The sequence below is a fragment of the Ochotona curzoniae genome, unplaced genomic scaffold (genome assembly GCF_017591425.1).
Source record: "Ochotona curzoniae isolate NIBS_2020 unplaced genomic scaffold, NIBS_Ocur_1.0 scaffold_3171, whole genome shotgun sequence".
Taxonomy (NCBI): domain Eukaryota; kingdom Metazoa; phylum Chordata; class Mammalia; order Lagomorpha; family Ochotonidae; genus Ochotona; species Ochotona curzoniae.
This window is the reverse complement of record NW_024467104.1, coordinates 4,308,754-4,324,855: the sequence shown is the minus strand read 5'-3', so window position 1 is coordinate 4,324,855 and position 16,102 is coordinate 4,308,754. Positions and strand designations below refer to the sequence as shown.

The following is a 16,102-nucleotide window of genomic DNA, read 5'->3' as shown; positions in this document are numbered from 1 at the left end:
TGCATCTTTCCAAGGGGAGAGAGAGCTGGGAGGAGAATTCGCAGGCAGTGGCCTTCCAGTCTCTCAGCACATCCTGTGAGCGCATCTTCTTCCCCTGCCCATGCCCTGGCATCTGGAATCCCCCATCCTGCTAGGCAAGCTGGGGAGACCTGGCTGCTTTTCGCCCTTGAATCTCACCAATGACTAACATCACGATCAATGACCCCTTCCCATCCACCCCCACTTGTGCAGTCTTCAGATTTTTAAACCTGGGTAAGAAGAGGTCCAGCAGGTGCCAAAGCCTACAGGGTGCTTGGAACCTTCCAGGAAGTTTGAGTGGGCATGACAGGCTCCCGCAACTGGCACCCGCTGCATGGGGTGAAACCTGGCCCAGCCAGTGGCTCACTACCTACTCAGTCCTGATATGCCCTAAATGCTACTGCACTGGGCAGTGGCTTCATTTCCAAACTCTGGAGTCCTGGGGAGCAGAGAAACTGGCCTCCAAAGGACACCACAGCCTCAGAACACAGCAGAACGAGAGAGAGATGTGTAGGTTTTGAAGCCAGGCTCATACAGGTTCAAATCCCAGTTCTTCCAGATCGTTGGTTCTGGCCTCTCGGAGCCCCAAGTGGCCTTTGCTAACATCCATGGCCACGTCAGCCTCAGTTTCCCAGGGACTGTCAGGGGAGTAAGACAGGCTCTGCAGGCCAGGCCTCAACAGCCTCTGTTGTGGAACCACCTCGCACAGTTCCCTCTCTGAGACTCAGGCCCAGAGAGTCTGCGGACAGCCAGACCCGACGTGTGGCTGCTCATTTATTCGACGTGATGTGAAAGGCCGCACGCTCTGCTGCAGAAATGTGAAGACGTGGGATTTCAGTGGCTGGCCAGGCCCCTGCTGAGCCACCACAAAAAAGACAGCATGATGAGTCTCCAGAAAGTTTGTGAAAACCATGAATTTTGAATAGACTATATGCATGGACTTTGAAACTCTCCTGCATCAAAGTAAACTCATTTTTAATCCTGTTTTCCCATGAACTCTTTGAAGTGCCCTGTGTGAGTACCAGCTCACCATCTGAATGCAAAACATTATCAGTAACGAGTTACTCAATTCCAGAAATTTCAAGACGCAACAGACCATGGACCATGAATGGTTTCCTGTTTTGCCTGAAAGACACACCAGTTCAACCAGTTGGAACACCAGGCTGGAACAGCTGGCCCAACTTCCCTTTCTCTTCCTCTCTCTGATCTTGTCCTGGGAGAAAGACTTCTTTATTTGATTTTATTTTAAACTTTTTTTAAGATTTTTTTTTTTTTTTTGAAATACAAAATTATAGAGAGAAAGAGAGAGAAAAATCTTCCATCCACTGGTTCACTCTCCAAATGGCCACTTTGGCCAGAGCTGGGTCAGTCCAAAGCTAGGAGCCAGGAGCTTCTTCTGGGTACCCCATGGAGATACGGTGGTCTCAGATTTGGATTCTCCTCCACGGCCTTCCCAGGCAATTAGCAGGAAGCTGAATCAGAAGTGGAACCCTTGGGCCGGGCACAATAGCCTAGTGGTTAAATCCTTGCCTTGTATCCGCCAGGATCCAAGATGGATGCTGGTTTGCATGCTGGATGCTCCACTTCCTTTCCAGCATCCTGCTTTTAGCCTGGGAAAGCAGTAGAGGACGGCCCAAAGCCTTGGGACCCTGCACCTGTGTGGGAAACCCGGAAGAGAATCCTGGCTGCTGGCTTTGGATCAGCTCAGCTCCGGCCATTGTGACCACTTGGGGAATGAACCAGTGAACAAAAGATCTTTCTCTCCTTCTCTCTGTAGATCTGCCTTTCCAATAAAAGAAATAAATCTTCAAAAATTGAAAAACAAAACACGTGGAATTCCTGGGACTCAAACCAGCGCCCATAAAGTATACTGGTGCTGCAGGCTGAGGCTTAGCTTGCTACGCCATGGTGCTAGCCTGAGAAAGATATCTTCCATGAAGGAATTAGGGAAAAGCAAATAAGACAGGGATGGCACCTACAGGGGGTGGGAAGGGCTCAGCAACACAAAATGTTCCCAGCCCCACAATGATGAGTGAGCCGAAGACCCCCTGGCTAGGTCAAAGCCCAAAGAGTGGTGAAAAGGGTCAGGAAAAAACGCTGCCTGCCCTGGGCGTGGGTGGAAAGGAGGATGTGAACTCGTCCACTCCCAAGCAACACCGGGATCTCTCTGACTCCACGGCAACAAGCCATCAGTATGGAGCACACACATTACCTCACAGCCAAGAGTTGGCTTGTGTCTTTGCTCCAAAATACATGTTAGATCCTGGTCTCTGGTGCCCGATTGGAAGACGAGGCCTTGCAAGAAGTCACAAAGTTTAAATGCAAAAAGACTGATGCCTGCCTACAAAGGGAAAATGCCAGCCCCGGGAGAACGCCATGTCCCCAGGAAGGGTGAGTTCTGCAGGAAGCAACCACAAAACCAGGGGTGCCCGCGGTTGGCAGGTCGCCTCCAGAAGGGGGTGGTGGACAGGAAGGAAAGTCCACACCCTGGGCTTGGGCTCCTAGCCTGCCAACTGTGAGCAGGCTGTTTTGTGTTGTCTGAGAAACTACGTTATGCAAGCTTAAGACTAACCAAGACTAAGATATGCACCTGTAACAAAAACAGCCTTCAGGGCCCAGAGCTCTCACGGGACCTGGGGAGCAAGCTGGAGGACACCCGACCCGGGACGCCCTAGTCTTGGCTGCCAGATGCCTCAAAGGCTGCAAACCAGGTGGGCTTGGTGGGACTGGTTCTGAGGCTATGCCTAAAGCCTGCCTACCGGGTTCTGCAGGGAAGGCCCTGAGTCTGTCTGGAAGCCCAGAGCGGAGGAGCTGACCCGCTTTCCCTGCGAGGCGGTGGTACCCGCCCACACTCGGAGCGGAACTGTCGAGTCAGGGCTGGCCTCGCAGCCATGGCCATGGCGAAGCCTGCCCTGCCTGGGCGCCGGCAACACACCCGCCTTGCGCTGACTAACCCTCTTCAAGACTGCCGCAGAACTTCTTTCCAGAATGGGACGCTGTGCTGGGTGAGCAGCGGGGTGCCCATCCAGCCGGCTGTGGGGCGGCAGTAGGGGAGGATTCCAGGGCCCGGGGTTTTACTGCCATCATCAGACGCCTGCATTGAGCTCAGGGCCCAGCCCTGCTGCTGGGGACATTGGAGATTTTATCCATCCCTTTGCGTGTCTTCAGCCAGCATCGCAGGTGCTGCTCCGCAAGTCAGTGAGGATGACTCACAGTTATGTCCCGGTAGAAATAGGCACTTCAAACTAGGTGGACTTAGAGCAAGCGCAATGGCTCCATCGGCTAATCTCTGCCTTGCAAGCCCTGAGATCCCACATGGACGCTGGTTCATGGTTCAAATGCTCCACTTCCCTCCCAGCTCCCTGCTTGTGGCCTGGGAAAGCAGTTAAGGATGGCCCAAAGCCCTGGGACCCTGTACCCGTGTGGGAGACCTAGAAGAGCTCCTGGCTCCTGGCTTCGGATTGGCTCAGCTCCAACCGTTGCAGCTGCTTGGGGAGTGAACCATTGGACAGAAGATCTTCCTCTCTGTTTCCCTCTCCTCTCTATATATGCCTTTCCAATAAAAATAAACAAGTTTTTTTTAAGAAAAAATCATCTCTGTAGTGTCCTTCTCGCTGACCTTGGCTTCCCAGCTCATGTGCCCTCAGGGGCTTGGCTATGCCTCTGCTCCCATGCTGCACAAAGGAAGATCTTTCAAAATGTTTGCAGAAAATGAAAGTAAAGGGTAAGTTTCCTCCAGTGCAAAACGTCTTGAAATCCATGCAAGTGAGGCGTGTTCAATAAGTTTGTGGAGACTGTGTAGCGCATGAAAACTGTGGATTTCAAAACTGCGTTAAAATAAATGTACCTTTTAATTTCACTTTTTCCCACAAACTTTTCAAATATCTCAGTATTGTTTTCTGAAATGAAAGTTCGAAAACTGTGTTTACTTGTTTACCTGTTCACCTTGGTACAATAGAAGCACTTGGGCCTGGTACAACAGCTCAGTAGCTAAAGTCTTCGCCTTATGAGCCCCAGGATCCTGTATGAGCGCCAGTTCATGTCCCAGCTGCCCCACTTTCCATCCAGCCCCAGGTTTGTTCTTCTACTGGGAAAACAGTACAGGACACCCCAAAGCCTTGGGACCCTGCACCCACACTGGCGACCCAGAGGAAGCTCCTGGCTCCTGGTTTCGGATCAGTTTAGCTCCATGCCTGTTGTGGCCATTTGAGGAGCAAACCAGTGAATGGAAGATCTGTCTGTCTGTCTCTCCTTCTCTCCGTAAATCTGTTCTGCCTTTCCAATATAAATAAATAAATAAATAAATGTTTACACTACATACATAAGCTCTTTGAAGACAAGGAGTTTGTTGGGTATCCTCTGTGATAAAAAGCAGTGACCAGGACCCCGTTACAGGAACTCAGAAAATGAATGGTCCAAGTTGGAAAGCTAAGGGAAGAGCTGACCCTGGGGTGGCCCGGAGCTGAGCCACGCTCCAGAACCAGAGGTTAGGCAATCTCATGGGCATCAGAGGTGCACAGTGAGGGAGTGCCCACTTTACATGACGGGCGTGTTCATGCGAGCATCGTGGCGGAAAGGAGGCGAAGCAAGGCACATGCAGAGCGAGGCGTGGGCTTCCCACCTCTGCTCTCAGGCATTCCCAGAGGAAGTCAATACCCTTGCATAAAATGCCCTGACATTCAGGATCAAACCCCTCCCCCAAGGCCCACTGGGATGGGATGGGCTGGCATCAGCTCTGCCAGCAACTGGGGGCACTGTTGAAGGGCGTTGGCCCTCTGACAGAGCTGTGTCCTGAAGACACAGTGTCGTCACCTCGCCATCCTCCCTGGCACAGGGCTCAGCAGGTGCCCTTCACTTTGGGGTGGATGCACACCCCCCCCAACCCAGGATACCCCAAGACGTCTCTCTCTCTCACAATCTGGCCCCTATCTGCTTCTGACCACAGCCCCACACAGACATCCTGGGCTCTGTTGGCCCTTCACAAAGATCCCAGTCCACACTCAGAAGCATGATGGAAGTCAGTCATGACTTGAAACCTCACAGGCCAAACCTTCCCACATGCCCCTACCCTGACACATGGTGAAGACCCTGGGGCAGCTCTGATGAGAGCACTGCGCAGCATCTCCCATGGGCCAGATTGCGGGAGCCGCACGCTGCTTCCTTCTGCCATGACGCATAAGGCAGCGGGCTGTAGGAACCCATGAAATGGCGGGTAGAAGCCTGGCTGCCCTCTGCTGTCCTCCCGAGCCCTGTCCCGGCCCTAGCAGCGGTCATGTCCCCGAGACTCTCCTATTATTCCATAAAGCCTGTTGTTTCTGTAAGTCTGTCACAGGCAATGTCCCATGGAGCCCAGCCTGGCCCTGGGCTTGGAGGGTTACCATGACCCCGCCTTATAGCAGAGGAAAGTTGAGTTAAGCAGAAACAAACACAACCGAGCTTGTCTCCGTGCAGTCCCTTGGCAGCCCAACTGGAGGCCTGGGTGAAAAACCTCAAAGAAAAGGGATGGCGGTGGGAAAACAGGGAAGGGTCCTGGACTGCAGAGAGGAGCGGAAGTCCTCCCCCAGTACTGCCCAATTTCTGCTTGTAGTCACAAGGTCTAGGTCGTCTGTGAGCAAGGCAACCTAGGACTAGTCACTTGGCCTGTCCAGACTTCAGTCACTTGATGAGTAAAGGGATAGGGGCGGCATCTCGCAGGCAGGTTTAGATACAGACAGAGCACTCTGCTGGAGGCCCTCGCCAATGGCAAGACCCTGCCGGCAGTGAGGAAGGTGTCACCTGTGTGTGTCCCACGTGCCGGCCGCTCCGAGGGCCCAGCGTGTTCATGCAGACACTGCATCACTCCCACCCAACAGAGCCTCTGGGACAGGAGGTGGGCAACTGCCACATGGCTCTCCCCACTGCAGGCAACCGCACGAGTGTGCCCTTGTGTCTGAAGCTGTCTTGTTGAGTGCTGCTCTGTGTCCCGGCTGCTCTCCTTCCCATCCCGCTCCCTGCTAAGGTGCGTGGGAAGGCAGCGGAGGATGACCGCATGCCTGAGTCCGTGTCACTCACACGGATGGACTTCTACATCCATCCTGGGCCAGCCGTTTGCACTCAGCCATTTGCAGAGTGGAAAAGCAGACGGAAGATCGCTGTCTCTCCCTTTTCTTTTTGGAACTCCACCTTTCAAGTAAACACTTTATAAGGTTTTTTTTTTTTTTAAACAATGCACAAACTTACAAGAAACGACACGAATGGCAAAGAAGTTTGGCAAATGATAGTGATATGTTTTCTAACTCGAGTGCATCACCGAGACCAGGAAGTGAGTGCTGGCACAGCTGACCCACAGACAGCAGCACGCCAGGCAGACCACCCAGCGCACGCATGCCTTCCTTGGCCAAAACTCTCTGTGCCTCAAGGCTTGGGGCCGTTCTTCACGTGCAGTGGCTTCTCAGAGTGCAGTCCCTCGGAGACAGTGGTGGTGTGCCCTTTCTAGGAAGCTGTCCCATATCACATGCGTCTTCCCTTGAACCACCCGCCCCCAGATGAGTGGTTTGGCAGACTTGTGAGCAATGTTAAGGTCGGCATCAGGAGCCGGTACTGTGATGCAGTGGATTAACCACTGCCTGTCGTGCAGTACCCCAGATCACAGCCCCAGCTGGAGTCCCGGCTGCTCTGCTTCTGGCTCAGTTCCCTTATGATGCGTCTGGGTAAGCAGTGGACATGTCTCAAGCATCTGGCTCCGGCCACCCATGTGAGAGACCCTGGTGTTTGGAGATGAAACCCCAAACCAGCAAACAGAAGATTCGTCTCTCCTTCATTCTCTCTCTATAGAACTCTGCCTCCCAAATAAGACTGGGGGGAAAAAAAAGTTAGCATCAGTCCCTACCAGGGACAATGCTTTCTGAGAAGCAGCTTTCCACTAGGTATCAGAGTGGGACTGGATGAACTGGAATTCCCCTGTACCAGGTGGCAGCTATAGTCCTCACCGGATTACACCTGCCCAGGCAGACCATGGTGTGTCCCAGCCTCTTCCCAACAACACCACAAAGCATTCAAGGGAAAACTTTCCTGTCTCATATCTCACTGCCAATGCAGGACCCAGCTTACAGCAGGTGCTGAATGGATGCAAACAGACAGAGCCCATCAGCTTTCTCCTGGCTCCTGGTACCACACGGCAACTTCACCTTATTCCTGGCCTCAACATGCACAACACCTGCCAGGCAGCCCCACAAGGCTGGGCCAACAGGAGAGAGTCCTCTTTCACTCGGATGCAGGGGACACCCAGATCTCAGAGGAATCTCAGACTGTACTGGGACTCAGTGTCACCAGGCTGTGCTCTGGCAGGAGGCCCTGGGGGAGGAACCCAGAACTGGATACCGGCCAGTAGGACAACAGTACGGAGCTAGGCCAGGTCACTCGTTCACGGAGGAAAACCCACTGGGCTGCCTGCCCAAGGCTAGCTGTAGATTTTGAACAAGTCTTTCAGCCTCACTCAAGTTCCAATTCCTCATTTATGAAGTGAGATTGCCACGTGGGGAATCGAGCTCATTAGGCAAATAGCACTATGTTAACCACCGAATTTCGCATCCACATTTATAAGGGATGATCTTGTGACATAAGCTGACCACTGCGTTTCATCGGTTCCTTTTTAGATTGGTTAACTAAATACAGCACCGTGCCTTAGTAAGCTGGATGCTTTTTGTTTCTAACACACAGGCACAGAAAGCACCTAGGGTCAGGCCAAGCTTACGTGGACTCCTGAATACACACAGCGAAGTGCTGGCTGCCGGAGGAGCAAACAGAAAGTACCAGAATGTATAGGCTGGGTCTTTGGTATTCATTGTCCTGTTTTTCCAGGGAGGAAACGAGAGGCAGAGAAAGGAGGTCACGAGATGACCCAACAAAGCAGGGCCAGAGTGAAGCCCCAAGCCTCCATCCCCACCTCCTGCCCCCAAGGGCCCCCAGCTCCTCTCTGTGCATAGGGACTTCATCTCCCAGAGCTAGACACTTGAGTTTGGGGATCAGCCCCAGTTTCAAGGCTCCTCAGGGATATCCAGAGGCTGCCCAGCATGCCTGCAGGCTGTCTGACATGGGGTCGTCTGAGCACACAGCCTCCCACGCCCAGACCCCTAACGAGGGCATCCCCGTTACAAAAACACAAGACGCACAGCCAGAAATCTGCATGATGACTCCGTGGTCACAGCCGTGGCCCTGAATGCCACCAACTCGCTTGCTGTGGGAGTTGTGCCCCCTGACTTTCCTCTCAGCCTCTCTGAGAAAGGCTCGTCAAGCAACAGGGCCAGAGTGTTCCTGCTTCTGCCATACCCACAGTCCTCCCTTCTGAGCAGGAAAAGGCAGCAACACGCCTAGCTGGGATTTCATGATGTCACTGCTTCTGTGACTCTTACTTCCACCAGTATTATCCTTCTCGTAATTCCCCTTTAAGGTCGTGTTAATACACTCTCATCTAAGAAGAAAGGCATTGTCACCTTAAGGTTAAGAAAGAGCAGAAGGGCCGGGTGCGATGGCACAGCGGCTAAAGCGCTACCTTGCATGCACCCAGATCCCATACAGGTGCCAGCTGCCCCACTTCCCATCCAGCCCCCGGCTTGTGGCCTGGGAAAGCAGTAGAGGATGGTCCAAAGCCTTGGGACCCTGCACCACATGGGAGACCCAGAAAGCTCGTGGCTCCTGGCTTCAGATCAGCTCAGTTCCAGCCATTGTGACCACTTGGGGAGTGAGTTGGCGGACAGAAGATCCTTCTCTTCATCTCTCCTCTCTATAAATCTGCCTTTCCAATAGAAAGAAATAAATTATTTTCAAAAGAAAAAGTGGAGGGCCCGGCAGCATGGCCTAGCAGCTAAAGTCCTCGCCTTGAACTGGCACCAGTTCTAATCCCGGCAACTCCACTTCCCATCCAGCTCCCTAATTGTGGCCTGGGAAAGCAGTCGAGGACGGCCCAAGGCTTTGGGACCCTGCACCCACGTGGGAGACCTGGAAGAGGTTCCTGGTTCCCGGCTTTGGATCAGCGCAGTACCAGCCATTGCACTCACTTGGGGAGTGAATCATCGGACGGAAGATCTTCCTCTCTGTTTCTCCTCCTCTCTGTATATCTGACTTTGTAATAATAATAATTAAAAAAAAAAAGTGGGAAAACCTGCTGGTTTTAGCAAACACCAGGAAGGTGGACCCGTGCTGGGGTGGACAGGATGCTGACCGGGAACGGAGATGGAACCGGAATGGCAGCTTCCTGAGGTCTGCTCAGTGCAGCCTGAGCACATGGCCAGGCTGGTAAAGTTGCTGCCTTTTTAGCAGGCGGTTGCAGTTACCCCTTGTAACCGTTGTCCCAGAGCCTCCAACACGGCCACGTGCTGTTCCTCCCTGTCCCAGGGAGAAGGCCAGCTCCTTTGACTCCCACAGCTAGGCCCAGTGGAGTCACTGATTCTCCCATAAGGTAATGGAGCAGGTGTTGCCTCTGAACGAGGCTACAGTGAACAAGGACCTAATGAGAGGGGCACAGAGGTGCTTCTCGCTCATTCTCGATCCTTCTATAATCATCCACATATGGCTAAGCGAGCCTTACCGCTATTCCTCATTCCCCTGGTCCTCATTGCCACTGTTGCCACGATTGAGCCAACTCTCCTGTTGTGTCAGCTCCCGTTCTGGACACACCAAGCCAGGAAGGCCAGGAACCTGTGCCATGTCACTTAGGTGTCTGCAAGCCAAGCTGGGAGAACTTAGCAAGAAAGCAGAGTGGAAAAGGAGACCCGTGTGTGATTAATGCAATCCAGGCGCGAGGCCTCGGGGGTGAGGCCAGTTATCGAAGGTGAGATGTATATAATTTAAATCCAGAGAGCACACATAAGTACTTTTTATTCCAAGAAGATTAGAATTTAGAATAGAGAAATGACTTAATAAGCAGAAACCCCATAGTGCTTACATGAAGCTATTTTGAAAGTCCGTGGAAATGCGCATGATGACGAAACTAAGTTTGAATTTCTAACTTGTTCCTGCTTCAAAACAGCCCTTTTTACTCCATTTTGCACAAACTGAGGTATCCCTTTACGTCGACATTAAATGCAAGCTTAATCAAGGTTCAATACTTGCGATGTTCCAGAACACTCAGCCCATGGAGTTTCTCATGGGATAATTTTTTTCAGTTCATACTTTAAGTTGAAAAGTGAGGACCCAGCACAATGACTCAATTAGCTAATCCTCCCCTTGCAAGTGCCAGGATCCCATATGGGCACCAGTTCTACTTCCCAATAAAAATAAATAAATCTTTAAATAAACAAGTCAATGTGAAAGTGAAAAGAATTTGACTGTAAGCATCATTAGAATATCTAAAAAAAAAAACTTAGCATTTATTTAGAATTGTGCTACTTTTTTAGGCCCAATGGCATTCTCTGAAATCCTTGGGAAAGTTCCGTTTCTTATTCTCTAGGAATGGAATTCACTGTATTTATAAATGTGGTTTGGGCTATCAAAGGCTGCGCTGCCTGATACAGAGAGAACGCGATCCACGTACAGAAGGGATTGCAAAACTCCGTGCACAGTCAGATGTGTTGTTAAAAAAAAGAAAAATGAGATCCATGCATAATGTTCCCAAACTACACATTTTTCCGTGAACTTTTTGAAGAGTCTTCATACATAATTTAATGTTTCCCAATGGTCACGTTGCTAAAAGGTGAAAGAGAATAAGCAAACTGTGTTATAATAATCGAGTTTACTTAACATAACACGTCCCGAGGATATTATCATTTCAACGTATTATTCACCTAAAAGTAGTACTGAGTATCATTACGTTCTTTTTGGAACTCATCCTTAGGATCTACTGTATATATTACACTTCACACATCTCCACTTGAGCCACCACATTTTAAACACACATTTCCAGGGGCTACGGCCCTGAGCAACAGGGATCTAAAGGCGTTTAATTGGCTTCTCTTGTAGAGGATATTTATTATTTAAAGAGGCCTAGGCTGTGCAACTTGATTTGCTGAAATATTAATCAAAGGCCCCTTGAAAGTCATTGTTAAAAATTACTGAGCTTACACATAAAATGCGACTCGAATGTTAAATTTTCAAGCTCAGGAAAAAAACAGATTTTTAAATTTGTTCATTAAAGGATGATATCTTTTGAAAGCCACCCCGAGCAACGATTTCCACACGCAAAACCAGCCCTAAAGCGCCTGAAAACTACAGCGCAGTGGAGCTGGAGTCAGGGAGCTGGATGGGCACTGCCCCAGTGCGAAAGGCCTTCATGACGACAGCGGCGGGTGAGAACTGGAGGAGCCCTGGACGGTCATCTTCCCAAAGCAGCCCCATTCCAAGTCCAGGCAAACTGAGGCCCAGGGGAGGAAAGGAGCACAGCGACAGGATCAGAAGCCACAGGATCAGAAGCAGGACACGACACAGCCCTGGGTTTCTAGACCCCACTCCAGCCTCCTTCATCAAGGACTTCCAGTTCTTTGTCTCTGTAGCTTCACCCTTAGAGGTACAGAAGTGCAAGGTCCCAGGTCCAGGACTCCGGGGAGCACCGGCAGAGGCGTGGACCCAGTTCCCTAAGCCCTGGTCACTCACCAACACAGAGCAGGCCGCCCTGTCTCAGCCCAGGGACCAGACCACCTGGGCAGAGAAGCAGAGAGCCTGGCACCTCCCCGGGGTGGTCAGCCCGGGCATCGGAGGGCCCAGGGCAGGTAGGCTGGTCCTAAGCAGCCCACGCTCCTCCAGGGCCGTAGCTCCGACAGCAGGGACGGGCGGCCTTCCCCAGGCTTCAGACCCAGCCCCTGGAGTGAAGCCTCTAGAACCCCAGTCTGACCTCATTCTCTGGGCTCCCTCTCCTCCATCTTTTAATATTGCTATTATTATTATTACTATTATTATTATCATTATTACCTTTGCTTTTTCTCCTTGAAGGATCTACACAGACCCCCTCATGAGCAAATCTAGGCTCATTTTGCCTCCTGCGGGCAGGGCTTGCCAGGCTCTGGACCCGAGTGGGCACAGTCGTAGTGGTGAAGCGCTCAGACAGGCCAGCAACAGCGGCTCAGCCTGCCTGAGATACCATCCACTCTCCACCTACAGGCCCTCCTTGCCAGGGCACTTTGGTGCCACTGCACACTCCTGCCAAGCAGATGCATCGGCCAGCATTTATATTTTATGCATCCCTGTCCTTTTTATTTAGGGCACATATACCCACTTTCCACCTGCAATTGTGGTGTAAAGTTTCCTTTCCAAATTCAGTTGATATCAGGTACAAAAAGCGCATCAACTACAAACATAGTTTCAAAAACAAGAAGCAACTGTCGTGCCCACAACAGAGCAGGTCCCACGGGGCTGTCCTTGTACTTTCCCTTTGGGCACCATTCAAGGTCATTTCCCCTGGCTCCTGCACAGATGGTGCTGCCCAGTGTCCAGCTCAGTCCTAGGCCCTCATTCCCATAGGAGGCCAGGCAAGGAGCTGGCCCAAGGCCCTGGGCAGGACCTGCCAGCTCTGAATGAACCTTAAGCCTACTGTGGCATGGCCAAGACTCCCAGAGAAGACGAGAGAGTGGAGAGCGAGGAGACAGCGATGAGAGGAAGCCCCATCTGCTGTACCCATGTACCCTCAAGTCCTAGATTGGAAACTGCTTGTGGAATGAGGGAGACAAAGCTGAGGGCAGACCCCACAGGCCCCAGGGGCACACAAACTCACACTCCCAGAAAAACACGGGAACAGGGCAGCTCAGGGACTCACAGTGTATGCCTGCAGCCAGGGGCAGAGAGGAACCCCGGGCAAGAGTGTGCCCACCTGCTCCCATGTCCCCTCCTGAAGGACCTCATTCCAAACCAAAAGCACCTGACTGCCCATGTCCACACTGCTGCTTCCACACCAGGCTCATCACCCCCTAAATGGGACAGCACCCCAGAAGCCTGCTCTCTGGGCCTCTGCCCATCCCTGACCAGCTCAGACACAAGCTCTCAGCAGGAGCCAGCCCTGGTAGCTACCCATTCCCCCCTGCCCCAGTCGCAAGTGCGCTTTGGCCATGGCACGTGGCCCTCAAATGCCTGCCACTTCTACGTGCCCTTGGCCACCCCAACTGGCTGAGCTGAAGCCACCAGCCACTCACTCTCCTTGGACTTCTCAAGCCCCGAGCCCAGCTTCAATGTTAAAAATCTGACATCAGAAACTCTCCCTCTTGGAAAAGGGAATGGCTGCTTCTGGCGAGGTGGTGAGAAAGCCACAATGGAGGAGCTCTGGTGCCCACAGGGGAAACCCGCCCTAGGAACCCATCGGTGAGACACATGGTTGGCACTGCACCCCACACTGTCTCACGCCCGGGCCCTCAGGACTGGAGTACCGTCCAGGCACAGCGCTGGCCCCTCTCTGAGCTGCAGCAGCTGCCAGCAGAACCGAGACCTCCCCGCATACAGTTTTGGCTTAAACAACTCCAGAAACATGGCTAGGAGATAACTGGGGGGGGGGGGGGGGGCGGGGGGGTCCTAGGGCACACGCAAGTAGAAAGTGACAGAGGAGCAGGTTACCTGGGAGGGCTGCCGTCAGCAATCCAGCCAGCATGAACAGGAGCCGCATGTCCGGGGCCATTTCCGACACTTAAGCGTGTCCTCCAGTGGGAAGCGCCATCCTGGGACCAACAGGTGCACCCCTCTCACCCGCCCCACCAGTGCAACGTGCGCCTTTCTCTCAGCTGCTTTCTCTCTGAAACACAGACGACCAAGCCCAGCCGTAAGAGTCTCTTGCGCCTCTCCCCTCTGCTTGTGGTTTTGGTCTCCAGGAAGCTAGGCTGGTACAGCTGCGAGCCAGGCTGATGCAGCACGCCTCTGCTGGGAGCCCCGCAAGCCCAGGTGAACCCCAAGAGTCACAGAGTCAGATACCATGGACACACATGCACACTCAGATGCGGACACACACTTCCCCAGAATCTCCTAACACAAAGGGAAATGGAGGGGCTGTTGGTACTTGTGCAATCAACACACATGGAAAGCGGAAGAGATGGCTCATTGTGTTCCATTCCACGGATTCTGCTTTCCTCGGATCAAATCCCAAGTTGACCTTGTCCTGGTGTACGAGGGTGGCTGGGAAGCAGGAAAGGAGAGGTCTTGGTACAAACTTTTTTTGTGTGTGAAAGGCAGAGAAAGAGACAAAGTGACACCTTCCGACTGTTCCTATGTCCCCAAATGCCGACAACTGTCCCCAAATGCCGACAACTTCAGGGTTGGACCAGGCTGAAGCCAGCAGCCTTCTCAATCCAGGTCTTTGAGTGGGTGACAGAAACTCCAGTCGTTAAGCCACCATCTGTTTCCCAGGCCGTGTAGAAGAAGCTGCGTCCAAAGCAATAGCGAGACTCTGACCTGAGATGCAGGTGTCCCCAGTAAACTAAGTGGTAGCTTACTCTACTGTGCCACAACACACACCCCTCAAGGCACCATTTTAAAAAAAGATTTTTGTTTAAATGAAAGGCCAACTTACAGAGAGAGGGTGTGAGAGATCTTCTATCTACTGGTTCACTCCCCAACAGCTGCAATGGTCAGGGCTGAGCCAGGCTGAGACCAGGAGCCTGGAGCCCCATCTGGGTCTCTCATGTGGGCAGCAAAGGCCCAAGGAGTTACATCATCTGATGTTTCCCAGGCTCATTAGGCAGGAAGCTGGAGCGGAAGTGGAACAGCTGGGAATTCCAGTGGGGACACACTTCCTTGAGAGCCTACAGCCTAAGTAAGCTTTTCCTCAGACAAAAAGAAAATTGGGGTGGGCCTGAGAGAGTGCGTCCCTCACCTCCTTCTGCAGAAAGGACAGCCCTGGCCCAGGTGGGACTACCCCCAGAGATGGCACAGAAGGGTTCAACCCCACCTCTGCTCTAGGAATGGGGCTAGGTCCTCCTCTACGAGATTCTGGCATGGGACTGGGACCTGAAGCAGTGGAGAGGATCCTGACAGGTGGTGATGGGGGAGGCTCGAGGCCACACAGCAGAAGTGGAGGGCTGGAAGAAGGTGGTCAGGTAGGCTGGAACATATTGGGCTGCATGGGAGGACAGCAGCAGGAGGTTGCCACCGGTAGCAAAAGGCAACCACAAGTGTTTGATTACCGATGGGCATACCTACCGTAGGCGCTGAATAAATGTTTGTTGAATGAAAGAAGAGATAGATTGCCCAAGCAGAACCCTGAAGAGGGTTGATTGTGGCCACTCTTGGGGACCCCCTCTTGGTCATTCACTGCCCACTTCCTCACGTGGGTTCGTTTCCCCGCTTGTGCAAGCTGGAAGATTTTTTTTCCCTTCACTGAGTCCTGCCCAAGGGAATGTTTGATGTAGTGGGTTTGGGAGCCTCGGGGAGCCAGACTCCCCTCTGGGTGGCTCGACCCTGTCCAACCCAGGGGGGCAGAATAGGCTTGGCCATCAGCTGAGGTTGCCCTCTAGTGGATGGTCTCTAGCAACACAGGATGGTGCATGGGTGTGCCCAGCTCACTGATTCAGTTCTGTTTTCATTTACCATGCTTCAGTGAGTGGAACTTCGTGATGGACTCGTTGGGGAAGGAGAACACTATTCAAAAACAGGCGACCAAACCACAAGCCGGGGTAAAGTGGACACACACGCGATCACGTGGTCCTGAGCGAACCGTATTCAAGCGGGGTTGGGAAACCTGGCTCCCGCCTTGGTTCCTGACAATATGATAGACAGTGTATGCTGAGGCGTCTCTGAGGCAAAACGCTGGCGGAAGAGAGCCCAAACAAAAGCAGCTTCCACCATCCCTACAAAGGCACCACTGCGGGATGCACCACGAGAAATGAAGTTCAAGTCCAAAGAGAGCAGGAACACAAGTTTTCCCTTAGGAACCTGCTGATCCCGGGTGCTCGAGAACTTCAGTTCCACGGACTTGGGCAAACCCCAGAGCCTGAGAAATGTCAAAAAGCAAAACCAGAAGACCTCTGTCACCCGCCCACCCCACCCCCAGCCAAAGCAAAGAACACTAGAACACAACCTATTGCAGGAGGCGAACTCAGAAAAGAACTCCTCAAAGGGAACCAAGCCAGAGTTGGCCAAGCTCAGCAGTGGCTATCAGGTCAAGGAAAGGAACTTCCATTCCCAGCGTCCCTAACTGCTC

At 52.4% G+C, this 16,102-nt stretch overlaps 1 protein-coding gene across 7 annotated transcripts in view; it reads right to left on the bottom strand.

Annotated features, from left to right (window-relative positions):
• Positions 1-13,869, bottom strand: part of CD6 (CD6 molecule) — a 39,580-nt gene extending 25,711 nt beyond the window's left edge. For 2 of the 7 annotated variants that reach the window (XM_041004259.1, XM_041004264.1), the window contains exon 1: positions 13,528-13,867. In XM_041004259.1, coding sequence (XP_040860193.1) covers positions 13,528-13,588 — 61 coding nt within the window. In that variant the 5' untranslated portion in view covers positions 13,589-13,867. Of the gene's footprint in view, positions 1-13,527 lie in introns of all 7 variants that reach the window. The other 5 variants (XM_041004260.1, XM_041004265.1, XM_041004263.1 and 2 more) reach the window with 4 other exon arrangements.
• Positions 13,870-16,102: the final 2,233 nt, after the last annotated feature.